Source organism: Nansenia antarctica (assembly GCF_963989245.1).
Source record: "Nansenia antarctica genome assembly, chromosome: 10".
Taxonomy (NCBI): Eukaryota; Metazoa; Chordata; class Actinopteri; order Argentiniformes; family Microstomatidae; genus Nansenia; species Nansenia antarctica.
In genome coordinates, this window is record NC_137680.1 from 5,927,992 (window position 1) to 5,939,095 (window position 11,104).

Here is an 11,104-nt window from a genome sequence, read left to right on the forward strand (position 1 = left end):
GCGTCATCTCTGCGTTCCTGAAGCCGACCGCGTGACTTCCGCCATCACATGACGCCTGCCAGACAGAGCCAGCAGACAGAGACATGAAAAGTATAAACATAAACAAAATCGAGAACCGCGAGAAAGAATAAGGTTTCTATGAATAGCTAATACGAAATTGAGATATTTTTATTTAACGTGCATTTCCAGACTTATTTTTCGGAACAGATATGTTATATTTCGTGGACGACAATGGGCTTTTTTAGTTTGGCAGCAATTATGTGTTTTTGTGATGTTGATAACATGCGTTCACCAGTGATTTGATGCGTTGCATGTGAGCAGTCTTATCAAGGTACGTGTGTTTGTTTAACTAAACATTCTTAAAGTTGTACTGGCAATTTAAATGTATAAGCCACGCAAAAAAAATAATCAGATTGAGTTGTCAAACTGTTAACAATGTTAAAAGTGTGACAATAATAATAAGACACTTTCGAATGATTACAAGAGAGACGAAGGACTCTCATTAATATCTAGTAGCTAAATGACCCACATTACATTCTCATTGAGTTGAATGTACGTAATATAGTGTCTCCCCCACCCACCACACACACACACACACACACACACACACACGCACGCACGCACGCACGCACACACACACACACACACACACACACACACACACACACACACACACACACACACACACACACACACACACACACACACACACTCACACACACTCTCCCATACTCCTCTGTTCAATCATCCTAACCCATCTTTTTAATATTGCCTTTAAATGACTAAATAATTAAATTAAGATGATAAAAACCCATCCTTTTAATATTGCATTTAAATGACAAAAGAATTAAATTAAGATTATTTAATGATTAAAGCACTTTGAGCTGCAACGTTTGCAGGAAAAGCGCTATACGAATAAATTGTTATTATTATTATTATTATTAATAATAATCTCTTCCCCCTCTCAGATGAACGCTCTGGTTGCTCTCTGCCATTTCTGTGAGCTCCATGGCCCCCGGACGCTGTTCTGCACGGAGGCTCTGCACCCCCCGTCTCCCTCCCCTCCCCAGACGGGAGCCCCCGTGCCCGGAGAGAGGGACCGGGACGGAGACCGGGAGGGGGAAGGACTGACCATGAGGGCTAACAGCTCAGCCACACAGAGGGGAGACATGTGTGAGGTGAGTGTGGTGGAGGAAACACACCTGTCTTAAAACACTCCTTTTCACAATGGCTTACTTGGTTTGATCTCATGTATTTTGTTTGTTGTTATATCTGATTTTGCTGCTTTTATCTCATTTTGCTTTGTTGATTTTAATGTTTTGATATGTGGTTTTAAACTGTCTTGTAAGGTGTCCTTGAGAGCCTTGAAAGGCGCCCATAAATAAAATGTATTATTATTATTATTATTATTATTAAACGTGGATGGTGATTGGCAAGTTGACAGAGGAGTTGTGCCTCAAAGAACATTCAAATCAAATCAAATCATCCCCTTATCTTTCCCTGACACTTATAAGTTCCTCTTTCTCTCTCCTCTTCTCTCTTTCTAACTCCTCTCACTCTCTCTCTCTCCATCTCCATCATTCTCCCTCTCAGGGTTGTCGGTCTCTCCCTGCGTCTCATCCAGGCTTTGTGAGTATTGACAACGAGACGGGCATCCGCTTCCTCAGCCACCAGCACCCCAGACAGCCTCAGCTCTTCAGTGTCGTGCGCCAGGCCTGTGTACGCAGCCTCAGCTGTGAGGTAGGTGTGTGTAGGTGTGTGTGTGTGTGTGTGTGTGTGTGTGTGTGTGTGTGTGTGTGTGTGTGTGTGTCTGTGTCTGTGTCTGTCTGTCTGTGTGTGCGTGTGTGCGTGTGTCGGAAACTACTTGAAACGGGATCTGCATAATAATAACTTTATTTGTATAGCACTTTACATCAAAGTGCTTTACAATAGGTAAGCAACAATTTAAAACAATTTAAAACAACTATTTCAATTTAAAAACACACATAATTTCACAGCACAAATACACAAGCTATGACATATAGACAACAGAAAACAGGTGGGTCTTTAGCTTAGTTTTGAACACTTTCACTGAGCATGCCTGTCTGATGTCCAATGGAAGACGGTTCCAGAGAGTTGGTGACTGTCATAAGACTGTCAACCTTGTCACCTATCTTTTCCTCCTCTCACTCTTTCTTTCCCTGTGCTCTCTACCTCCCTCTCCAGGTGTGTCCGGGGCGCGAGGGGCCCATCTTCTTTGGGGACGAGCAGCACGGTTTCGTGTTCTCCCACACCTTCTTCATCAAAGACAGCCTGGCCCGGGGCTTCCAGCGCTGGTACAGCATCGTCATGGTAGCCATGGACCGCATCTACCTCATCAACTCCTGGCCCTTCCTGCTGCGCCACCTCAGACTCACTATACAGAGCCTGCAGAGCACGTCACTAAAGGTAGGGAGTGCACACACACACACAGCCACACACACACACACCCACACACACACACACACACACACATGCACACACACACACACACACACACACACAGCCACACACACACACACACACACACACACACAGCCACACACACACACACACACACACACACACACACACACACACACAAACCTCAACATAGTATATTATATAATAAATCATTATCTTACTGTAGCTAATTAGGAAGGTTAACCTACCTCTCCCTCCTCTACCTTTAACCCGCCACAGGTGTTTGACAGCGAACAGTGTGTATGTCCTCAGCGAGCAGTGAGGATGAACAGTGTGTTCTCCCCAGCGGTGTTCCCCCACCAGAGGAGTGGTAACGCAGCCCGCTCCCTCCCGTCCCTCACCCAGCACCCCAACCTCTGGGCCAGCCTGCACTCCTCCTTCAGCTGGTAAGCGGCTAGCGCTCTGTAACGGTCACTCACTCACGGTCACTAATAAACAAATAGACAGACACACACACACACTGTATATTCCTCTCCACCCCCAGGTTACTGATGGTGTGTATGAGTAGTTTGACACACACACACACACACACTGATGTGTGTTTGACACACACACACAGTATATTCCTCTCCACCCCAGGTTACTGATGGTGTGTATGAGTAGTTTGACACACACACACACACACACACACACTGATGTGTGTGTGTCCCTCTCCAGGTTACTGAAGGCGTGTGGCAGCCGTCTGACAGAGAAGCTGCTGGAGGGAGCTCCCACTGATGTGTGTGTGTCCCTCTCCAGGTTATTGAAGGCGTGTGGCAGCCGTCTGACAGAGAAGCTGCTGGAGGGAGCTCCCACTGATGTGTGTGTGTCCCTCTCCAGGTTATTGAAGGCGTGTGGCAGCCGTCTGACAGAGAAGCTGCTGGAGGGAGCTCCCACTGATGTGTGTGTGTCCCTCTCCAGGTTATTGAAGGCGTGTGGCAGCCGTCTGACAGAGAAGCTGCTGGAGGGAGCTCCCACTGATGTGTGTGTGTCCCTCTCCAGGTTATTGAAGGCGTGTGGCAGCCGTCTGACAGAGAAGCTGCTGGAGGGAGCTCCCACGTGTGTCCACTGATGTGTGTGTGTCCCTCTCCAGGTTACTGAAGGCGTGTGGCAGCCGTCTGACAGAGAAGCTGCTGGAGGGAGCTCCCACGGAGGACACGCTGGTGCTCATAGAGAGACAGACAGGTAGGCAGTCAGGTGACATCTGGAAAACATCAGGATTTCATCTCTGAGAGGTGAAAGAGAAGCTCTAAATCACTATTTCAGTACTGTAGCTCAGACTCATGTAGGCAGTGAGGACCAGGTTAACACCTGTAACCCACTACAGCTGTCTTTGGGTAAAGGTATAGGATGCTAACAAAAGTGTGCATTAGCACTACTGTGAGTAAGAAGAGGGCTTAATTAGTTATGAGGTTCAATGTCCCTCATTGAACCTCATAATTGGTTGCTTCTGTGTTCCTGAAAGAGAGGTCACCAGAAGTGACGTCGTTTACACATCGTATTGAAGAGGAGAAAAGTACAGGCAGTAATAGAACTGAACATTTTATTCCTTTAATAAACTTGACACAAGTTAACATCTGTTATATCTGACTCTAAAATATAGAAGCTCATTGCAAATATAGAAGCTCATTGCTTGTATATTGGGCCAATAGATCCCCAAGTGCTTCAACAGAATCCTTTCTAGCAGATGGGGGTCTATAGACGCCAGCAACAACAAACGAGGTAGGCCCCAAGGTGAACTCTTAGACTAATAAATTCAAAGCACTTGGGCTTGGTTATAGAATCCAATCTAGTGACTGAGATAGTAGATTTTACTTAGACTACGACCCCCTCCTCCCCTCCCAACCCTATCCACTCTAAATACATTGTAGCCTGATAAGGCAATATCAGTGTCAGATATACTTATTTTGAGCCATGATTTACTCAAATTCACTCATCTGGGTCGGTTTGAAGTTACCAATATTTCAACTTGATCTAACTTTTGATATAGACATCTTACATTTATGTGATTTTTTCCCAGCCCAGTTCTATCCTTTTAAAAGTACAAGATTTAAGAGAAGAGAGCTGAGACGGGATTTGAGGCCTGGTAAAAGGCACTAAATGAACTTTGAACCAAATTAGTAGTACACATTGAATGGCGGACAGGGATTCTAACAGTGGTTCTAGTGGGTATGGATTCAGGACTAGCAATGGGGCTTAAGAACAAGTTCATTACTGACATCCATCTTACCCAGAGGACATGGATTAGTTCTAACAGTAACCCATCAACAATGGGCTTTGAGCACCGCGTCGATGTTTGAAGATCTCTTGAAGAACTCTTTGAAGAGTTGCCTCGAGCCTCGAGAATTATACATTTACAATAGCCAGGAATTACAAATTAACTGTAAATAAGTGCTCCTAATTGAGAGAGGGGGGGGGCACTGATAACCATTCACAATGGAAGATCAACTGTCATTGTATCAGACACATAGTTAGAGTGAAGAGTCAAGAGTTCTGTTCCCACTCACACAAGCACATCATGTCTCCAAAATACTCATCAGTATGAGTATCAGTGTGTGGTGGTCACTGAATTGGAAGTGTGATTCATAGAGTTAGACCATCAGAGCTGACATTGCTACACTGTGATTTGCTCAATCATATCAGACACATTCCACTCTGATGATTCCCTTTTTTTCCAATAATGTTGTCCATTAAATAAAATCCCCACTCACCTCACACATGCATATCCGGGAACAATGTTTTTACAGAATGAAGCCTAACATTAACCCTACTAACCCTAACCCTATATTGACAATATTTAATGATTATAGAATTAACGTTTTTCTGTTGTTTTGTTTTTCCTCTTAGAGCAAGAGGAGGAAATGAGTTGCTGGGAAGGAGCGGAGGGAGGCGGGGGCAGACCTCAGAGACAACAATCAGGGAGTGAGTTCAGCAGGGACTTCCTGTGGGATGATGGGAAAGGAGAGGGATTTCCAGGTCCAAAATTCCGCTCCTTGAGACACTTGAGACAGGTAAACGTTCCTTTTTTTATAGCACCTTACAAGACAGTTTAAAACCACATATCAAAACATTAAAATCAACAAAGCAAAATGAGATAAAAACAGCAAAATCAGATATAACAACAAACAAAATACATGAGATCAAACCAAGTAAGCCATTGTGAAAAGGTGTGTTACTGTGGTCAGACTCTCAGTATAAATGGAGTCTGACTGCCAATCTAGCACTAAGTAGAGCTGGGAGGCAGCTCCATCTGGTGAATTTGACCAGTGTCATGGTTTCTGTGGACGATTAGAGAGGACTTGAGACAGGGTTTTCAACCAAATTCCTTCTTCAAACAGAATATTAAATGCACAATTCGTACTTGCGAAATGATGGCATCAATAAATGATTCAGCTTACTCCATATTAGGGCTGGGTTCAAAAAATCGATTTCCCGATTCTGAATCGATCTTCATTGAATGAGCGATTATCGATTCATAAATCCCGAGATCGATCTTTCATGTTTTTATTTTTATTTATTTTTTAATTTTTTTGCTTGCAGCTTCAACCCGCAACGAGATCTCGTGGCCAGATCTCGCGCTACAAGAATGTATCATATCTCACGCAACGACCAGGCTTAAAGGCAGATGTCTGGGTGCATTTTGGATGTAAAAATTATGACGATAGAGATGAGCAGGACAAAAGCAAAGCCATATGCAAGCTGTGCGCAGTGGAGGTTAAATTTAGTGGAAACACCACAAATCTACGGAACCACTTATTGAGGCATCACCCTGACGTGAAACATGGAAAAGCGGATCCGAAACAGGCCTGTGGTGTTTGTGGTGTTTCCACTAACTTATTGTTACTGTATACTACAGTATTTTAATAATCATTGATTTTCCAATTATGTCTATTCCTGAATAAAATCTTCCAATCTCCAAAAAGTGAGAAAGCAGTAATGAAGGGCTTTAGTTTCATGGACATTATGGTTTACAATGTGTTTTTTTCTTCCCCAAAATACCCTCATCTATTGCACTATTTTCGTTTGAGTTTTGCACATTTGTATTTTGTATATATATATATATATATATATATATATTATGCAAATAAGCTATTTGAGACAGTCCTGAGGGATATGTGATGTCTTGTTTACCGATAGGCTATGTTTGTAGCCCCTTTATTTACACTGGCTGCAGTAAAGCACGTTAAAAAGCACTTTTTGTAGTGTCTGATTTAGCAAAATGTTGGTCAAAGATGTTCATTTATGTTCCAATAAGAAGTACATTCATGTAACTGCTTTGGAGTCAATTCTTAATGTAAACATTGATATGTTTAACAATGCTACATGTTATAGGGTTCCTTGAACCATTTATAGCATTAGTTCTGAGAATCTCTTCATATTCAAGGAAAATTGATATTGTGAACTAAATCGAATCGGAATCGAATCGAATCGTGAATCGAATCGAATCGGGAGCTGTGAATCGGAATCGAATCGTTTTGGGAAATCAGTGGCGATACCCAGCCCTACTCCATATTTACATTTTGTGCAAAGCGTGCAAATTAGGTTTTAAACCAGAGGGCACAGGTGGAAGAGGAGGGTCATTGCAAGCCACAGCAAATATTTATGGGGGTGGAGACCTGCAGACAACTTCCTGTCCCCACTTTTTTACTTCCTTCACCCCCAGAATCTCAATAGAGAGATTACAATTCTATGAACTGTGCTGATTAAATGAAAATCTCAAAAAGACAGATCTAACACCCATTAGAAATTTATTTTTCTTTCTATACAGATACATTACATGTACACATAGGTGAACTGTGAACTGTATTGCTCTTGCTTTGTTTTAAGTGCATTTAGCAGTCAGACTAACTCCTCTTGTTTTTACATTAATTTTGTGTCACTGTATCTGGTGTGGAAGAATAAATGTCAGTTTTTACATGGGTTCAATACTGTTATCGAGTAAAAGCTTCTTTATTAAAAACACTGCACACTGAGGAGAGACATCGATCAGCACAGAGACAATGGCCAGCAGAGTGCTGTGATTCGCTCTGCCAGTCTCTTCTCCAACAGCACACTTTATTGTAGGACACAAACAGCAGTAAATCCACATAAGGGTAGGGCTCTCAAAAAGCGGCCGCTTTTTTCTTTAAAAAGAAGTCAAGTCCAGTTCAACTGAAAAGGGCGGCGGCAGCAGCTGCGCTTTTCTCACGTTTTTTAAAAAAGCGGCAGTTTTTTCCCTCTTCCCATAGGGTTGTATGTAAAAAGGCGCTGAAGGCCGCGCTTTTTTCTTTAAAAAGAAGTCAAGTGTGAACACCCCCTAAATGAGTTACTTTCTCACCACATTCCACCTGGCACTGCCCTTCAGACAATGAGGCTCTGCAACATTTACGATAGGTAAAGTCAACATAGTATACAGTACAACTCACTTTATGAGTGAAGTGAAGTGATGTTTTATGTTCATGTTTTATCTTTCAGCCCCCCTCCCCTTTCCCCTTATTGCAGGCCGGCATTGTAAATAAGAATTTTGTTCTTAATTGTCTCGCCTCGTAAAATAAAGGTAAAAAAAAATAAAAATAATAGTGAACATCACATTACGGTATATAAGGGATACGGTAGTAGAGTTATACACACAATCAGATACACACAATAAAAGTGATTTATATTCTTTCATTTACTTCCACACTGGCATTTATATCTGTTTTCTGATTGGTCCACAGGTGCTGGGCGCCGCAGAGTTCCGTCAGCTGGCATGGCATGTGCTCATGGGAAATCAGGTCATATGTAGAGGGGCAGACCCAGGGCTCATCCAATCAGTGTTCATCATACTGAAGGTAGGCCATGTCGCCACTCACTTTCTTCTTGATATGAAAAGGAATAGTTCTGTGGTCTCCGGCTCTAGTCGTAGACAGTTACTGTCCATGCAGGCTCACAAAACAAAAGTCAGCACACCAGTAGCATCTCCACAAGATGAGGTATATTTGATTATTTAGAAATAACAGGGGTTGCAGAGGCCAACCAGCAGTCATTGTAGTTACCCACTTGGTATAGCAGTGGGCCCTCTACACATATCGACTAGGCTCTAAGCTTAGCCTCTCCAAATCTTAATCTTTGCTGTTAATAGCAGAGGACAACACACACCTTACAGGTGTTTCTAGCTACGATTATTTCTTCCTACCTGTTCCACATTACTATAATAACATTCTCTGTCTCTCTGGTTCTTCTCTGGTTCCCCACCAGGCCTTGCTCCCGGTGGGTTGTGTCCGCTCCGTACCGTACAGTGCCCAGTACGAGGAGGCCTACCGATGTAACTTCTTGGGCCTCAGCCCAGACGTGCCCATCCCCACCCATGTCAGCTCCTCAGGTACAAGAAGTAACCCAGATGTATGATGGGAGTTAGACCTGTAACACCCAAGCCACTGAGAAATGCTACTGTAAACTATCATAGATTCAAGATTCAAGATTCAAGATTGCTTTATTGTCTGTCACACAGTGACAGAAATTCTCCTTTGACAGGCAGAAGTGCAGTTCATGAATACAGTTTCCACATTAAAAACACACATAGGTCACATACATACAATAAAAACAGACAGACATAACAGTGTTTATAAAAATGTAGTGCCTTTTTAAAAAGTCCAGTCATTTAAAAATAATAGTAAAAAACTGTATTATGATTTAAAAAGCTAAAATGTTGTGGTTAAAAAGAAAAACAATGTGCTTCCTATTTTAAAATGTTCAGGGCGGTTCATATCCAAATGAACTTGAAAGAATGAGCTTTTAAAAACATTTTAAATGTGTCAACATAGCTACTAAACACAATGCTACATTATAAGAAACGACTTGTTTATGTTTTCTTCCTCTCAGAGTTCTCAGTGTTGGTGGATGTGGCCAATGCAGAGAGGGGCTCTCTCTACTCAGCTGGGTGTGACGAAGACATCGCCTCACTCTACCAGTTCACCATCAGCAGTGCCAACACACAGCCCATGGACAGAGGTGAGCAACATCCTGGACAATATTGACAACATAGAGTACACATGATTAGATATACATAGATATGCCCCCTTCCTTTCAAAGTGTCACAGGTTGAAAGGCAACCTGCTTGCAAGGCACCCTGTAGATTTACTAATCTCCATAATATGGATCAGTATTTTGTTATTTTTAGATTATTTGTAGATTAGCCATTCTGCTCAGGTCCAACTTGTGAACCCTGTCCTTGACTGACCAGCCAGAGACTAGTTCTTTTTTTTTTTTAAGTTCTTTTGCAGGCTGCCAGTCATATTTTTATTTTTAATGACAGATATAGTAGAGATTATGACAGGAAGGATGGGTGAGAGAGAGAGAAGGGATGACATGCAGGATATGTCCGCGGCTGGAATCGAACCGGGAGCCCTGCTGTACATGGTCAACGCTTAACCCGCTACGCCACCTAAGCGCCCCTCTGTGGCATTTTTCACTTACTCAGTGTCTCTCTGTCTCAGGCCCCACGTTGTTGAACAAGGTGGAGGTGGCGTTGTCCAATGAGAACCTGTCTGTGGACGTGGTCTCTCACTGTCTGCTTTGTCTGAAGGAGGAGTGGATGAAGTGAGTAATGACCTTCTATCGAGAGACTTCCTTCCTGTTCCTTACAACTATTACCTATGTTCACTGTTTGACGGTTCAGGTAGCTCTTTAGTACTTTGTGACAAATTTATATAATTTGATTTGATTGATTGTGAGTGGATAATATTTTGTTTATATATTGTATGTCTCTAACAATTCTATGCATCTAACTGTGTGCCTATCATACCTCCATTTAGAAAAAGCTATAGTTTTATTGGGGGAAATGCAGGGAATTTGGAGGAATTCAAAGAAACTAAGAAACGCCCTAAACAGAAAACAACTGGGCAAAAACAGCCTGATATGGAATATTGAATTATTGGGGAATTCCAACTTTTTCTTTTTTTGTCCATCTCTCTCGTCTTCTACCCAAAACTCTCAAAACCCTTTCTGTCTCCCCCGTCCCACCCCCTGTCCACCTTCCTCCCCATCTATTACTCCCCCCTTTGTCTCTCACCCATCCTTCCCTTTCTCTATCTGCTCCAGTAAAGTGAAAGTGCTGTTTAAGTTCTCCAAGGTGGACGGCCGAGGGAGGGAGGACACTCAGAAGGTGCTGGGCCTCCTAGGGGCCACCGGGCCTGGGGAGGAGGACAACGTCAGGCTGCTCAAGTTCTGGATGACGGGACTCAGCAAGACCTACAAGAGCCATCTAATGACCGCAGTCAGAGGGGGGGAGAGGACCGTCAGCCAGTGAAGAGGGGAGAAAGAAAGGGGGGGTGAGAGAGAGAGAAAACTATGAGGGAAATTAAGTAGGATTTTATAATGTATTATTTCAAATGATTAATCATTTATCCAGTTCCATATAACATATTAAAGTTTTGAATAATATATTTGGGGTTTTATCTGTCGAAGGAAGGGAATTCTTATGGGACAATGTCTGTCTTTTATGTCTAAATTATGATAAGTTATTATTATAACTTAAGTTTGCTAACACATTGTACATTGTATTCAAATAAAACAACTGCTTCGAGCTGAAACAGCATTTTGTTTATCTTATTTCATGATTGGCACCATCTTGTGGAGGACTGTTAAAACAAAGAGAGAGGGAGGGAAAGAAAGGAGGAGGAGAAGA

The 11,104-nt window shown here is 42.6% G+C and overlaps 1 protein-coding gene across 1 annotated transcript; it reads left to right on the forward strand.

The window, feature by feature from the left end:
• Positions 1–107: 107 nt before the first annotated feature.
• flcn (folliculin) lies at positions 108–10,742 on the forward strand. Its single transcript, XM_080540250.1, has 12 exons — positions 108–331; positions 969–1,178; positions 1,594–1,740; positions 2,206–2,427; positions 2,701–2,867; positions 3,554–3,645; positions 5,308–5,471; positions 8,157–8,270; positions 8,677–8,800; positions 9,301–9,429; positions 9,915–10,017; positions 10,519–10,742. The coding sequence occupies exons 2-12, from the start codon at positions 969–971 to the stop codon at positions 10,724–10,726; spliced, it is 1,680 nt and encodes a 559-aa protein (XP_080396376.1). The 5' UTR covers positions 108–331; the 3' UTR covers positions 10,727–10,742.
• Positions 10,743–11,104: the final 362 nt, after the last annotated feature.

Coding starts and splice junctions, on each gene's coding strand:
- flcn (XM_080540250.1), top strand. CDS start 969: ATGAACGCTCTGGTTGCTCTCTGCCATTTCTGTGAGCTCCATGGCCCC. Junction 1,179..1,593: donor AGAGGGGAGACATGTGTGAG/GTGAGTGTGGTG, acceptor TCTCCCTCTCAG/GGTTGTCGGTCTCTCCCTGC. Junction 5,472..8,156: donor CCTTGAGACACTTGAGACAG/GTAAACGTTCCT, acceptor ATTGGTCCACAG/GTGCTGGGCGCCGCAGAGTT.